The sequence below is a fragment of the Bufo gargarizans genome, chromosome 5 (assembly GCF_014858855.1).
Source record: "Bufo gargarizans isolate SCDJY-AF-19 chromosome 5, ASM1485885v1, whole genome shotgun sequence".
Lineage (NCBI taxonomy): Eukaryota > Metazoa > Chordata > Amphibia > Anura > Bufonidae > Bufo > Bufo gargarizans.
This window is the reverse complement of record NC_058084.1, coordinates 97,182,876-97,199,877: the sequence shown is the minus strand read 5'-3', so window position 1 is coordinate 97,199,877 and position 17,002 is coordinate 97,182,876. Positions and strand designations below refer to the sequence as shown.

The following is a 17,002-nucleotide window of genomic DNA, read 5'->3' as shown; positions in this document are numbered from 1 at the left end:
AGACTCTTACTACCTACTTAGACATGCACGGAAATCGCATGATCACAATTCGAACCCATGTACCATTACTATATTAAGTAGTATAGCCATTCCTATAAAACAGCAAAGACAAATTCTCAGAATGGTTTATGCAGCCAACGTCTTGACCGGACGATGAATCATGTCTAAACTTTGTGCTACGTTTGCCTGTAATCATTTAAATGCCGCACAGTATTAGCCTCCTACTTCATCAGCAAGCCAGGGATTTCTCAGAAATTCCACTATTTTTTGCTACCGTTGTTGACTGAAGGCATTGTGGTCTATTATTACGACATAAAGCATATGCAAATGTCTTCATACCTACATGCTTACAGAGAAATGCCAAAAGTGTGTATTGGTGTGTATCCATTTGCTGAGACCCACCCCGAATAAAGGCCTTCAAGAGCACTGCCATCATAATACCAGTAAAGGGGGTTGTCCATTTTCGGTTAAGGGTCGACCTACAATATACGGATCACAGTTTGGTAGGACCTTAGTAATGTTCTGCAATCTCTGGTGAACCCAGTCACTACAAGGGAAATGTGTAAAGCTCTTTGTAGCAGCTCTATAATCCGAGAACTCAGGGTCGTGAAAGTAGTTGCCCCTTTTATTAGGATACAATTCTCTAATAGGGTATTTTTATAATAGTTTTTCTATAAAGGGATTGTTCAGCAAGTACAAAATTCTTTCCAAAGTAGCCGTCCACAGTTACCCGCTCAACAGATACGAGTAGGGGAACCAAAAGGAGGGCTCTTCGACGTTCACAAGCTGGAGGTGTAATTTATTCACTTAAATTATCTGTCATTTTATTTGTAATACTGTATAAGGTACAGTGATTTTAAGCATTTTTGTAATACGCTTTTGGGGGTCATTTATCAAACTGGTGAAAAGTAGAACTGGCCCATAGCAACCAACCAGGTTCCACCTTTCAATTTCCAAATGAGGATGTCAAAAATGAAAGGTGGAATCAGATTGGGCAACTAAGCCAGTTCTACTTTACACCAGTTTGATATTTTTTGTAATACACTTTTATGTTATCTGAGTGAGTGTATGCGTATATATACCGATTACTGAAGACTATTATGTGTGACATACAGAGGCAGGATTCTCAACCTACCTCTTCTCCCCCTACATTTGCCCTATGATATTTCTGATCTGTTCCTGCCTATCTGACTTGCAGCCGGTGCTCATCACTGGCAGTTATGCTTATTTCTACCTTCTCTGTTAAATAGTAAGCACAGGGAAAAGAGGAGAGGCAACAATTAGCACTGGCAGTAGGTACACAGGAGTATGTTTGACGTGTGTGTCAGATTAGCACTCAGAAGATAGGCAGAGGAGCATCCACCTTTCATATTCCAAAGGAGATGTGAGGTGGAATCTGATTGGTTGCTATGGGCATCTAAGCTAGTTCTACTTTACACCAATTTGATAAATCTCCCCCTGATAAAAAAAAGGCTTGAAAATAGCTGCATGGAGCAGCTAAAACATTGCATTGTGGACATATGGTGAATAAATAATATACCTTTTATTGGAGTGCTGCTTTTTTTTTTTTTTGAGGAGGGGGGGGGGGAGCTGGAATTTTTTTAGTTGGATCCCGCTCCCATTTGTTGCCTGTTTTCCACAGTGCTGCTCAGCAACTCTATAACATGCTGCACGTACGACATGATAGTCTCCCTTCAAAAACAATGGAAGGAGAAGCGGAAAGTGGCAAATGAGAAGAAAGGCAGTGAAACAAACAATATGTAAACCTGGCAGGTATTCACCTACATGTGTAATGCCATTATTCAGCGGTGACTCAAAGCTATGAAACTTGCATCTGACTAATGTGTTTACTGGAAGTTCAAGAAGAGAAGAGAAGGACGTCGTCATCCACCACACAAATCAATGCCCCAGCAGTACACAGGGAGGGCAATGGTTTGGCACTGTTCATGTACAAGGCTGTGGAATAGGATTACTCAATCTCCTGATATTACATGGGAATGGGACCAATCCCAGGAAAGTTACACAAGCTGCTATTTTTTTTTTAATGGTATTTATAGCAAATCAAGTCCTTGGCTGACCTTTCTGATAAAATGCACACTTCATTTACAATATGTAATGCTAATTGTACAACAGTCACGTAGCGTCAAAAGACAGTGGTAGGTAACACCTTTCATGTAGGATTTAATGGCAACAAAGCTATAGATTCTGGAGTTTTTTTTTTTACACTTTACAATAAAAAAAACATATTAACAAGGCTATTAAAGGGTTTTCTGAGACTTTTATAGTGGATGAGCTATCCTCTGGATAAGTCATCAGTATCTGATGGTCGAGGGGTCCGAGACTGGGGACCTATCCGCTTTTTGAGAAGACACCAGCGCTCGCGGTAGTGCTGCGGCTTTCTCACAGCTTAGACTAGGAAATTTGTCACTTCAGGTTCATTAGTCCTAGGTGCAGCTCAGCCCCACTGTGATTGGGGCCGATCTGTGATACCAAGCACAGCCGCTGTACGATGTAGGGCACAGTGCTTGGTAATCTGAGAAAAGGCCAAAACGCTACTGCGAGGACCAATGCTTTCTCATACAGCTGATCAGCAGGGGTCCCGGGTGTAGCACTCCCACCGATCAGATACTGATGACCTATTCAGAGGACAGGTCATCAGTAGAAAAGTCTCAGGAAAACACCTTTTGGCTACATGCACACGACCATATGTATTTTGAGATCCGCAAAATATATGGAAGACGTTCATGTGACATCCATGTTGCATCCATTTTTTTTTTGCAGACCCATTGAAACAATGCCTATACTTGTCCACAAAACGGACAAGAATAGGGCATGCTCTAAATTTTTTGCGGGGCTAAGGAATGAACATACGGATGCGGACAGCACACGGTGTGCTGTCCGCACTTTTTGTGGACCCATTGAAATTAATGGGTCCACATCCTATCCTCAAAAAAAACGGAACAGACACAGAAACAAAATATGTTCGTGTGCATGAGTCCTTAATATGTCAAGTATCCTTCAGTTATTCACTACTATTAGTCTAGTACTGGAATGACTCCAAGGTGAGAAGAAGGGATCTGATAATAGAACAGGGCACCTAGGAGTGCTTGCAACCTGCATAGGTCGACAAAGCCTGCGGTAAAAAAGTGGCCAGTAAACTACAAAGGAGAAAGTGAGGGGCAATGAAAGAAACCCACAGAGAAAACAGAAACACAGAGAACGCAACAGAAAGACACAACCATGAAAAGGACAGAGACAACCAAAGAAATGGCAGATTTAGACCGAACAATTGTTGAGCAGATTATTGGGAATGAATGTTAATACGAATGCTCATTCACGATAATCTGCCTGTGTAAATGTGCTGCCGATCACCCAATGAATGAGCAAAACGCTAATTTACTGGGTGAAATGATCTTTCCCCACAGAGAGGACAGTGATACAGATAAGAATGTACTTATACAGTTTTTACAGTGAACGCACACCAAGCATATGATAATCCCTGATGATTTTGTGTGCCTGCCCCGACTATGTTTTTTGGCTAAAGGATGACAGCTAGTGCCTAGGATAAGTTATAATTTACTTAATAGAGGGTGTAGATCTCCTATGGACCCTTGGATTGTAGTCTAGTAAAGAACACAGTGATAATAAAGCACAGCGGTCACTTTGGATTTTTTTTCTCTACACATAATGGCGCTTATGATAAGGTGCTATGTGCAAACTGCAATTCACTTCAATGGGGTGGAAAGTTGTTTTATTTTTATTTTTTTGTGTGATCTGAGGTCTGATGAAGCTTGAGGGTCTGATCTGAGGTCTGATAAAGATTGGGGGTCCGATCTGAGGTCTGATGAAGATTCGGGTCTGATCTGAGGTCTGATGAAGATTCGGGTCTGATCTGATGAAGATTCGGGGTCTGATCTGAGGTCTGATGAAGATTCGGGTCTGATCTGAGGTCTGATGAAGATTCGGGTCTGATCTCATGAAGATTCGGGGTCTGATCTGAGGTCTGATGAAGATTAGGGGTCTAATGAAAGATATATTTTTTTTTTCTTATTTTTCTCCTCTAAAACCTAGGAGCGTCTTATAGAGTGAAAAATACAACACGGTAGATATTTTTGATACAAAAAGACGATTCACAAATCACTAGGACAAAAGGCAAGTTTCTACAAACAGAAATAAAATTACTCATCTGCTGTCCAAAAACATAAATCAAGAAAATAGCCTAAGCATCTCACCAGACATATTCCCTTTAATATGGGGGTGACTACAATAACAACAGGAAAACCGCTAAATGTTCCAGGGAAAGATGCAGCTGGGTGCCTATTTTATCTTAAAAAGGCTTCTGCAGGAGAAATGTAGTATTACTTGTCAGAAATTCTGGTGAAGAAGTATCAATGTTTTGCAAGGACATCCCAAGTCCATCAGAGCAAGACAGACTCTAGTTCAAAGACAGGGAGGCTAAATAGGGTTGTCCTAAGATTTAAACGCATCACTTGAGAGAGTATTATTATTTCAGCCATTCATAGCTAAGGCTGCTTTCACACTAGCGTTCGGGTGTCCGCTCGTGAGCTCCGTTTGAAGGGGCTCACGAGCGGACCCGAACGCAGCCGTCCAGCCCTGATGCAGTCTGAATGGAGCGGATCCGCTCAGACTGCATCAGTCTGGCGGCGTTCAGCCTCCGCTCCGCTCGCCTCCGCACGGACAGGCGGACAGCTGAACGCTGCTTGCAGCGTTCGGGTGTCCGCCTGGCCGTGCGGAGGCGTGCGGATCCGTGCGGATCCGTCCAGACTTACAATGTAAGTCAATGGGGACGGATCCGTTTGAAGATGCCACAATGTGGCTCAATCTTCAAGCGGATCCGTCCCCCATTGACTTTACATTGAAAGTCTGGACGGATCCGTCCCAGGCTATTTTCACACTTTAGCTTTTTTTTGCTAATATAATGCAGACGGATCCGTTCTGAACGGAGCCTCCGTCTGCATTATTATGAGCGGATCCGTTCAGAACGGATCCGCCCGAACGCTAGTGTGAAAGTAGCCTAAGATGGGAAACCCCATCTTATGTAGCCACCAGGATGGCTAGAGCTACAGAAACAGTCGAGGCCCCAATACATACAAGATAGTTGTCTAGTCTCGCCAAAAATGATTCAGATGACTTTTCTCTTATGGTAATGGTGGTCTTCACAGTTCGACCAGTGATGCCACCAGTTGATAGGCTTTCGTACTTACAACCACGATGGAGAAAAGAAACGGAAGATACCGCAATAAATGACTTTGACGGTCTCATACATTGCAAGAAAGAGTTTTCTTTAGGAATTTTACGTTTTTTGGACTTCAATATAAAGGTACTGACTAAGAGGTAAATGAACACATTCCCCTGAACAGACCTAGGCACATAACAAGAAAGTCGAGTCTGTGCACACTTACCTGAGCAAGTTCTTTTTGTTCATTAACCAACCTACTGCAGCTAGCAATCATTTGATCCAGTGCATAAAGTCTATCTTCAAGCCCCTTGATGGCTTTCATATTCTGATTATCCAATTTGGCAACATTTTGTCTGCACTCAGCCATGAATGATTGAATTATTCGTGGATCCAGCTACAAATTTAAAAGCAAAAAAAAAGATAAAGTTTCAGAGAATAAAATAAAGATGTTTCAGATAATTAACTGATCACACGACAAGGAATATACACAATCATAGGTAATGCTTAGAGATGAGAGAATTTCGTATTTTGAAATTTGCTTGCGCTTCGTTTGGTGGTAAAAGCAGAATTGCATTATGGATTCCGTTACCACGGACCATAAGGCAATTCTATGACAGAATGAAAAATGGAAAGCCTTTAGAGGCATTCAGTCATAATAGAAGGCTATGGCCTGCATAACGTATCCATCCCATTTTCGTTATGCAGGGGAGTCCTTTCCTGCATAATAGAAACGGGACTGATAGGTTATGCAGGCCATAGCCTTCTATTATGACGGAGTAAATAACGGAATGCCTCTAAATCATAGAATTGGTAACAGAATCCATAACGCAATTCTGCTTTTACCACCAAACGGAGACCAAACGAATTTCATAACATAAATTTTTGCACATCCCTAGTAATGTTTGCATCCCACATTTTCTTATAGCCACTGCCTAATATACAAAATAAACTCCCAGGTGTACGGTAGGAACACCAGTATTTGTCGCTCTCCACCAACAGTATACGGCATTTTGTATTATATTATAGCTGACTAAAAGAGGATAGCATAAACAACGAGTTCCATACCAAGTGCCAAGACTGGTACCTTTATGGAGACAGGTATACTGTGGTCTGGAAAAATCCTCATCAAAATACAGCACAAGGCGAGTGGATGAGATTTCAATGAATCTCATACACGTGCAGCAGAAAATGTCTGCATGGAAGATGACCTGCAGTGTGTGAACTTCTGTTGCATAAAAAGTGAACAGATTTATTGCAGATTTTCCCAAAAGAAAATCTGCAGAAATCCACAATCTAGCGCTATTGTTGCAGATTTGATGTAGAAATCCAGCCCCCTGGAATCTAAAAGGCATCTGTCAGCAGTTTTGTCCCTATGACACTGGCTGACCTGTTACATGTGCACTTGGCAGCTGAAAACATCTGTGTTAGTCCCATGTCCATATGTGTCCACATTGCTGAGAAAAATGATGTTTTGCGGTAGTTGCAGTGAGAGCTGAGCCTCTAGGTGTAATAGCAACGCCCTTGTTGCTCCTAGAGGCTCAATTGCATATATTAAAACTTAATTTTACTCAGTAATGCAGGCACATATGAACATGGGACCAACACATATCTTCAGCTGCCAAGTGCACATGTAACAGGTCACTGTGCACAATCTTTTGGCCCCCGGACTGTAATCTTCCTGACAGATTTAATCTTCCTCGGGCTGGTTAAAATGCCCATGAGGCTGACAAACCCCTTTAAAGCAGGGTCATGTTGCTGATTCTTTGTCCAAAAAACTGCTGAACATTCTGCATGTGATTTTGCTCCCAACTTCACCGCTCTATCCTGAAAGGGGTAAAAACCGGAGTGAAAAGTGGAAAAAGAAGTTGACATGTTGCAGAATTATAAACCTGCACTGCTAAATTCTGTCAGAATGTGCCAACTACACAGCTTTCATGTCTATCACACACAAAACACCTACAGGGCACTAAAAAGATACCATAAAATGTGCTGCCGGTACTTTCATCTCACTATGGCAAACCGCAAATCTGCAATATAAGGATACTAGCTGTGGGTGTGTCGCTCTTTCCTCAGTCCTATTATAGAAATGGCTCTTCTGGTGAGCAAAATGGGCAAGAAGAGGACATATACTGTGGCCAGCTTAACGGCTGCACTGATGCGGACAGCACACAGATGACAGTCGTGCGCTGTCCGCATTTTTTGAGGCCCCATAAGAATCAATAGGTCCAAAAATACGGTCATGTGCATGAGGCCTTAGAGTAAACCATCATCTTACGCAAGTTGAGACCGTAACATGATATTAAAGGTCAACACACTAAGGCTGAGTTCACATCAGCGTTTAGCCTTTCCGTTCTCCTGCTCCGTCATAGGAGCAGGATAACGGAAAGGATGGATCCGGCACATAACTGAGCCGAACGGAGCCCACGGGCCCCATAGACTATAATGGGGTCCGTTAGGTTTACACTCAGATGATTTTGGAGTGGAGACAAAGGGCCTGCATGCACAACTTTTGTCTCCGCTCCAAAATCATCTTCTGAGCGTAAACCTAACGGACCCCATTACAGTCTATGGGGCCTGTGGACTCTGTCCCGCTCAGTTAAGTGCCGAATCCGTCCCTATAATGGAGCAGGAGAACGGAAAGGCTGAACGCTCATGTGAACTCAACCTAAGACGGAAGTCATTATGAAGAATAACACCCATACCCTCAGTGTTTGATACCACAATTCACATCATCATGGGAAAACCACCGCTTGACTTCACTGGGAAACTAAGATCAAACTGTATGAAGTAACGGCGGAAATGAAGCTGTCCGCTTCGCTTGGGAGCTTTTAACTTATTTTTAATGGGTTACTTAGAGGAAATGTTGGTGGTAATCCAGCTTTGAACTGTCTCCACCATGACCAAATCATTGGAGTATATTTGGGATCTTCTACTTGTTCTGGCCAGATTGCCATTAGATGTACACAGTAGAAAAATACAATCAAATCCCTCATGAAGACGGTGCTCATCAAACCAAGCGATAAACGCTGGAGCGAGAGAACCGGCTTTTCTAAGTGAAGGGGAATAATCCATTTCATGGCCTGTCACCTCCTCCTCTGACCTTACGTGGTGTCTCAAACACAACAGATTCCACTAGACTGATCCATGCGCGCCCGCATTATGCAATAGTGGCCTTATTCATTTTTGATATTCGCTACTTTCATGTGGTGCCAGTAGTTAAGCACATTAGTCAGGCGGCTCCAGATGGAACATTTCGAACGCAGTTCTAGAAATAGTATTTTTGCAGTGAAGATTATTTTGTGCTTTACAAGTCCCACGTGATTTTCTGCAGAACTATAGACAGAAGTATACACTAAGGATAAAACTACAAGCTTGTGGGTCGTGTGCCAGGGGGATTGCCCCTGCAGCAGCTCCTACCCTCAATTATTCTGTAGCCAGTTTCCGTAAAACGTTAACACCCAGTCTTTTTACACAGATGTCCCTCAGTATTGTCTGACACAGTGATCTGTAAAACAGATGTCGTAAAGATGGAAAATGAGGATCAGCTTTTCTCTGACTGTTGAGGGGAGAATAAAATGATCACAGCATCGGACGGAGCATGCTGCTGCCTCTTCGTTAACTGCACAGGAATACGGCCGTGTAAGACTCGCATTAAAAATTCAAAGGGAATCAGAAAATGACCTAGTTTAAATCACGTTGTTTTTTTTTGCTCAAGATATTTAAAACAAAAAAAAATTTGTTTTTTATTTTTCATTTTCCATGTTCATCATCTAGATTTAAAAAAAAAACATGAAATAATGCAGTTTTCTCACTGGCCACTACGCCTAATAGTTGGCGCCACTTTTTGGTCTGTATAGATCACTTTACTGCAGTTATCTGCCTATCTGTCATTCTAATCCTGCCTGTAATGATACCACCTCTGTATGTACACTGCCCGTCCCCCCCAAAAAAGTTGCCACAAAAAAAAAAAAAAAAAGGGTCACACACCCTTAGCTTTGATTACGGCACACATTCGCTGTGGCATTGTTTCGATAAGCTTCTGCAATGTCACAAAATTTCCATCCAGTGTTGCAATAATTTTTCACCAAGATCTTGTATTGATGATGGTAGAATCTGACTGCTGCGCAAAACCTTCTCCAGCACATCCCAAAGATTCTCAATGGGGTTAAGGTCTGGCCTCTGTGGTGGCCAATCCATGTGTGAAAATGATGTCTCATGCTCCCTGAACCACTCTTTCACAATTTGAGCATGATAAATCCTGGCATTGTCATCTTGGAATATGCCTGTGCCATCAGGGAATAAAAAATCCATTGATGGAATAACCTGGTCATTCAGTATGTTCAGGTAGTCAGCTGACCTCATTCTTGGAGCACATACTGTTGCTGAACCGAGATCTGACCAACTGCAGCAACCCCAGATCATAGCACTGCCCCCACAGGCTTGTACAGTAGTCACTAGGCATGATGGGTGCATCACTTCCTCTGCCGCTCTTCTTACCCTGATGCGCCCATCACTCTGGAATCATCAGACCACATGACCTTCTTCCATTGCTCCAGAGTCCAATCTTTATGCTACAAGCAAATTGAAGCCTTTTTTTCTGGTTTGCCTCACTGATTAGTGGTTTTCTTACAGTCCCAATTCCTTGAGTTCCCTTCGCATTGCGCGTGTGGAAATGCTCTTACTTTCACTAATAAACAGAGCCCTGAGTTCTACTGTTTTTCTTCGATTTGATTTCACCAAACATTTAAGTGATCGCCGATCACGATCATTCAGGATTTTTTTCCCGCCACATTTCTTACTCGAATACGATGGGTCCCCACTATCCTTCCAGTTTTTAATAATGTGTTGGACAGTTCTTAACCCAATTTTAGTAGTTTCTGCAATCTCCTAAGATGTTTTCTCTGCTTGATGCATGCCAATGATTTGACCCCTCTCAAACAGACAAACATCTTTTCCACGACCACGAGATGTGTCTTTCGACAAGGTTGTTTAAGAAATGAGAAGCAACGCATTGCACCAGTTGGGGTTAAATAACTCGTTGCCAGCTGAAAGATAATCGCCCATGCAGTAATTATCCAATGGGAGGCTCATAACTATTTGCTTAGTTAAATCCAGGTGGCGACTTTTTTTTCTGGACAGGCAGTGTAGATAAGACAGGATCCACCATTCACAATAGGCGATTGCCAAATGTTATCTATTCTTTCCTTGTACAATGACCTCTGCACAGGTCACAGAGCATGTCTAGAAAACTCTCCCATAGAAGTAAATGAGGTCCCTTCCTGTCCATTGTGTTTGGACCATGAGGCTGCCGTAAAGCAATTTTCTTAATGATTTCTAAATGATGTTAAGAACAGCTCAGACAAGATGGCCACCCCCATAACAATGTTCAAGAAACAGAATAAATAAAGCTGCAATCAGAAAATAAAAACACATTATAAAAAAAAAAGACTATCTGGTTTTAACTGGCAGAAAATAAAACATTTGGTGACAAATTTCCTTCAAGAAGTGTTTTTTTTGTGTGCAAGTGCCACCAACTCATGTAGCACATAGATCACAAGGAAAGTGTTTGGGACTGAGATGTATTTTATAATTCTGGTTAGGTATATGGTACAGACAGGCTTTGAGGAGAACAATTTTGAACTGTGTCTAAAAAAATATAGGTGACGGACAATTGTGCCCATCACGACGCCTTCTGTATTCGAACTCCACCACAAATTTTTCAGCAGGCAAGGGCTCGCAAGTGAGCGCTAAAACCACAATGGCACGCTCCTAGATTTCATAAGGAAACTTTCAGGTCCCTGGTGCTGCCCTCTCTGGGGGAACATAGTGTAGTGGCAGACCCGTGCAGTGTGTGGTCAGCGAGGAGTCCAGTGACACACAGCTCTCCCTGCCCTCCGGCCGCTGATTAACAGGTTTCTCCCTATTACTGAGCATAACGAGAATGGGCCAATCAGTAGGTGGAAGCCATGTCCTTCTGACCACGAACTATGTAAGTTTATATGTATGTCCTCAAAAACTACTTCACGTTAACCCCTAAGTGACAGACTGCTGAAACCATTTTGTATATAACTACACTATGTAGCCCTCAGCAAATGTAGCATCAGAGACTTGACAGGTTCCCTCTAAACACAGTGTAAATGGTTTGCACAGCCCTTTACTTAGAATATTGTTAAGATATTCAGTAACATAAATCTCTAAGCAGTGACAAAGGGGTCTCAACCTATAGAGACCTCTTCTTCCAGAAATCATTGCAAGATCCCATTTTTCTCCAGTAGCATCTTCTCACATGCATCTATGAAGTATCAGAAGACCATTGGGTGTGTGTCTGTGTGCTTAAAGAGGACCTGTCCCCATGCCTGTATTCGTAACCACCTGCATTCCCCGTGTAATAACAATTCTGGAGCATCCATTCCTATGAATCTATGTTGTACCATTTATTTTTTATTCCTACTAGAAGTTGTGAATGAAGGAATAGCATTTTGCAATAAAGGTCCAGATGGGCAGATGTGTTACTAACTTTTTTTTATTTTCTTTTTTTTTGGGGGGGTGGGGTGGGGGGGTTGTCCCTGCATAGCGTGACACTGGCTGCAGTGATTGGATATGTTCCTGACTGAGAAGAGACACAATCCCACCTGGAAACACCCAGTTAGACCTTCACTGCAAACTGCTGGCAATGAATCCATAATTTTTAGGAGGAATAATAAAGGAATGTCACATCAGAGAATTGCTAGAAGATATAAATGAATGGCTAGTAGTTTGCGGTAAAGGTCCAGATGGGTATTAACAGATGGGGTGTTTCCCTGCACAGCGTGACACTGGCTGCACTGATTGGATATGTTCAGACTGTGAAGGGACACACACCCATCTGAAACTTCATTGCAATCTGCTAGCAATCAATTCATAACTTCTAGGAGGAATAATATAGAAATGTCACATCACATAGATGCTCCAGAATTGTCTTAAAGGGAGTCTGTCACCTCTATATGGCCATATACAGTGGTTACATGGCTCTGTAGCACACCTACAGGGAGTGCAGAATTATTAGGCAAATGAGTATTTTGACCACATCATCCTCTTTATGCATGTTGTCTTACTCCAAGCTGTATAGGCTCGAAAGCCTACTACCAATTAAGCATATTAGGTGATGTGCATCTCTGTAATGAGAAGGGGTGTGGTCTAATGACATCAACACCCTATATCAGGTGTGCATAATTATTAGGCAACTTCCTTTCCTTTGGCAAAATGGGTCAAAAGAAGGACTTGACAGGCTCAGAAAAGTCAAAAATAGTGAGCTATCTTGCAGAGGGATGCAGCACTCTTAAAATTGCAAAGCTTCTGAAGCGTGATCATCGAACAATCAAGCGTTTCATTCAAAATAGTCAACAGGGTCGCAAGAAGCGTGTGGAAAAACCAAGGCGCAAAATAACTGCCCATGAACTGAGAAAAGTCAAGCGTGCAGCTGCCAAGATGCCACTTGCCACCAGTTTGGCCATATTTCAGAGCTGCAACATCACTGGAGTGCCCAAAAGCACAAGGTGTGCAATACTCAGAGACATGGCCAAGGTAAGAAAGGCTGAAAGACGACCACCACTGAACAAGACACACAAGCTGAAACGTCAAGACTGGGCCAAGAAATATCTCAAGACTGATTTTTCTAAGGTTTTATGGACTGATGAAATGAGAGTGAGTCTTGATGGGCCAGATGGATGGGCCCGTGGCTGGATTGGTAAAGGGCAGAGAGCTCCAGTCCGACTCAGACGCCAGCAAGGTGGAGGTGGAGTACTGGTTTGGGCTGGTATCATCAAAGATGAGCTTGTGGGGCCTTTTCGGGTTGAGGATGGAGTCAAGCTCAACTCCCAGTTTCTGGAAGACACCTTCTTCAAGCAGTGGTACAGGAAGAAGTCTGCATCCTTCAAAAAAAACATGATTTTCATGCAGGACAATGCTCCATCACACGCGTCCAAGTACTCCACAGCGTGGCTGGCAAGAAAGGGTATAAAAGAAGGAAATCTAATGACATGGCCTCCTTGTTCACCTGATCTGAACCCCATTGAGAACCTGTGGTCCATCATCAAATGTGAGATTTACAAGGAGGGAAAACAGTACACCTCTCTGAACAGTGTCTAGGAGGCTGTGGTTGCTGCTGCACGCAATGTTGATGGTGAACAGATCAAAACACTGACAGAATCCATGGATGGCAGGCTTTTGAGTGTCCTTGCAAAGAAAGGTGGCTATATTGGTCACTGATTTGTTTTTGTTTTGTTTTTGAATGTCAGAAATTTATATTTGTGAATGTTGAGATGTTATATTGGTTTCACTGGTAAAAATAAATAATTGAAATGGGTATATATTTGTTTTTTGTTAAGTTGCCTAATAATTATGCACAGTAATAGTCACCTGCACACACAGATATCCCCCTAAAATAGCTAAAACTAAAAACAAACTAAAAACTACTTCCAAAAATATTCAGCTTTGATATTAATGAGTTATTTGGGTTCATTGAGCACATGGTTGTTGTTCAATAAAAAAATTAATCCTCAAAAATACAACTTGCCTAATAATTCTGCACTCCCTGTATACAGGATTGTGACGGTACCTTTGTTCTGTTCTTTAGACTTGCACCAACAGGAAAAATGAAGTTTAATTAATATGCAAATGAGCACTCGCAAGTGCCCAGGGGCGGCGTTCAGTGTTGGTGCCCAGGCTGCTCTGCCTTCTTTTCACTTTACTCCTCCCAGTCTCTGCCACTATATATGGCCATATGGAGGTGACAGACTCCCTTTAACATGGGGAATACAAGCAGTTGCAAAAACGGACATTTTAGAAGAGGGGGCAGGCAAAATATAGCAATTTGGGTAAGAGGGGAACACACCAGACTAATACAAACATAAATGCTCCTTCTCGTGCAGGTTTTAGACAGCTTATGATACAGGATTTATTTACGTGCCCAATGCCAAAATGCCATGGGGTGCGATGCTATCCGATACCTGGCTCTGTCCTACTTGGTACAGCTGAAGAAGTATCCTACGCTGCTCATAACTCAGTGGTCCGAAATAAGCTGTTGTCATCTCCGTGAGCAGATTAAACTGATTACTTCTCTGCACACTGCATCAATTAGATCACTATGCCTTTGTGCGCAAAGAGCCAGTGAAATATTACCCCAGGTTATTCCTTCAAAACTTTCTGAAATACTAAGTGTCAGACATTATGCGAAATTCTAATTCCTGATAGTCAACAGAAGTAAAAAGTTAGTTTCAAAGCCCTTGCGTCATCTTCTGATCTGGCCGTATCTGCTACAACATAGAAGTGCTGATATATTTATGGCCGAGGTTAAACATATTATCTGTAAAGAAACGTAAACTTTTCCATTTTCAAGGAACTTCATCCGATTACACAAGGATGTTTCAGAAGCCAAAGCAGCGCTGTTGTGTAAGATCTTCAAGGCTATCATACGGATCTGCTGGCCATGTGAACACAAAGGCTGGCCATAGACATAACACTTGAAAGTTCTGTCCACTTCATTATCGCTGCAAATTACAATGCGGCTAATCTGTGCGGGGATCTGCTGGCGAGCTGCAGGTCCTGTCTGAGTTTTGGGCTGCATTCACACAACTGTTTGCATTCTGCCGTCCGCAAAATGCAGATACACAAAAAATAAGGATGATGTCCCAGTGTCGTCCGGTTTGCATCCGTTTTTTTGCGGACCCATTTAACAATGAATATTCTTGTCTGCAAAACGGACAAGAATAGGACGTGTTCAATCTTTTTTATGGGACGGCGGAATGGACATACAAAAGCGGACCGCAGTTTTTACGGCCCCATTGAAATGAATGAGTCCGCATCCACTCCATAAAAAATGTAGATCGGATGAGGACCAGAAATCCGGTCGTGTGAATGTGGCCTTCACTATGGATTTCTGCCACAATTTTACCAAAAAGTGGATCCGCCTATGGTACTTCCGTGCCAGGTAGACATGGCCTTGATTGGTAGCAGGATAACAAACATATTCCGGTAAGATGAAGATATCCACATATAGGTGATAACGGTAAAATCAGTGAGAGGGAGGGCACTGTTGGGACCTACATTGATCACAAGAGCAGGGTCCTTTCCAGTGAAATGAATGGAGCAGTAGATTGAGGATGCGTACTGTAGAGGGAAGGGTATATACACATGTATACCTAAGTGCCCCCAGGTTATGTGGATTATATATATATAAGTATATATAGAGAGAGTGGATATAAAAAAGTCTACACACCCCTGTTAAAATGTCAGGTTTCTGTGATGTAAAAAAATAAGACAAAGATAAATCATTTCAGAACTTTTTCCACCTTTAATGTGGCCTATAAACTGTACCAATCGATTGAAAAACAAACAAATATTTTAGGTGGAGGAAAGAAAAGAAAAGAAAACTAAAATAATGTGGCTGCATAAGTGTACACACCCTCTTATAACTGGGGATGTAGCTGTGTTCAGAATTAAGCAATCACATTCAAAATCATGTTAAATAGGAGTCAGCATACACCTACCATCATTTAAACTGCCTCTGAATCCATGGTCCACAGAGAGCTTCCAAAGCATCAGAGGGATCTCATTGTTACAAGGTATCAGTCAGGAGGAGGGTACAAAAGAATTTCCAAGGCATTAGATATACCATGGTACACAGTGAAGATAGTCATCATCAAGTGGAGGAAATATGGCACAACAGTGACATTACCCAGAACTGGACGTCCCTCCAAAATTGATGAAAAGACGAGAAGAAAACTGGTCTGGGAGGCTACCAAGAGGCCTACAGCAACATTAAAGGAGCTGCAGGAATATCTGGCAAGTACTGGCTGTGTGGTACATGTGACAACAATCTCCCGTATTCTTCATATGTCTGGGCTATGGGGTAGAATGGCAAGACGAAAGCCTTTTCTTACGAAGAAAAACATCCAAGCCAGGCTACATTTTGCACAAACACATCTGACGTCTCCCAAAAGCATGTGGGAAAAGGTGTTATGGCCTGATGAAACCAAGGTTGAACTTTTTGGCCATAATTCCAAAAGATATGTTTGGTGCAAAAACAACACTGCACATCACCAAAAGAACACCATACCCACAGTAAAGCATGGCGGTGGCAGCATCATGCTTTGGGGCAGTTTTTCTTCAGCTGGAACTGGGGCCTAAGTTAAGCTAGAGGGAATTATGAACAGTTCCAAATACCAGTCAATATTGGCACAAAACCTTCAGGCTTCTGCTAGAAAGCTGAACATGAACTTCATCTTTCAGCATGACAACGACCCAAAGCATACATCCAAATCAACAAAGGAATGGCTTCACCAGAAGAAGATTAACATTTTGGAATGGCCCAGCCAGAGCCCAGACCTGAATCCGACTGGAAATCTGTGAAGTGATCTGAAGAGGGCTGTGCACAGGAGATGCCCTCGCAATCTGACAGATTTGGAGTGTTTTTGCAAAGAGTGGGCAAATCTTGCCAAGTCAAAATGTGCCATGCTGATAGACTCATACCCAAAAAGACTAAGTCCTGTAATAAAATCAAAAGGTGCTTCAACAAAGTATTAGTTTAAGGGTGTGCACACTTATGCAGCCATATTATTTTAGTATTATATTTTTTCTTCCCTATACCTAAAAGATTTCAGTATGTTTTTCAATTGAGTTGTGCAGTTTATAGGTCACATTAAAGGTGGAAAAAGTTCTGAAATGATTTATCTTTGTCATTTTTTTTAAATCACAGAAACCTGACATTTTAACAGGGGTGTGTAGACTTTTTATATCCACTGTATATGTATTATATATATATAT

The 17,002-nt window shown here is 42.1% G+C and overlaps 1 protein-coding gene across 4 annotated transcripts in view; it reads right to left on the bottom strand.

Annotated features, from left to right (window-relative positions):
- The window catches only part of RB1CC1 (RB1 inducible coiled-coil 1), a 140,815-nt gene that overhangs the window by 79,476 nt on the left and 44,337 nt on the right, over positions 1 to 17,002 (bottom strand). For all 4 annotated transcript variants that reach the window (XM_044292711.1, XM_044292715.1, XM_044292714.1 and 1 more), the window contains one exon: positions 5,424 to 5,594. In XM_044292711.1, the coding sequence (XP_044148646.1) occupies positions 5,424 to 5,594 (171 nt within the window). The remainder of the gene's footprint in view (positions 1 to 5,423; positions 5,595 to 17,002) is intronic.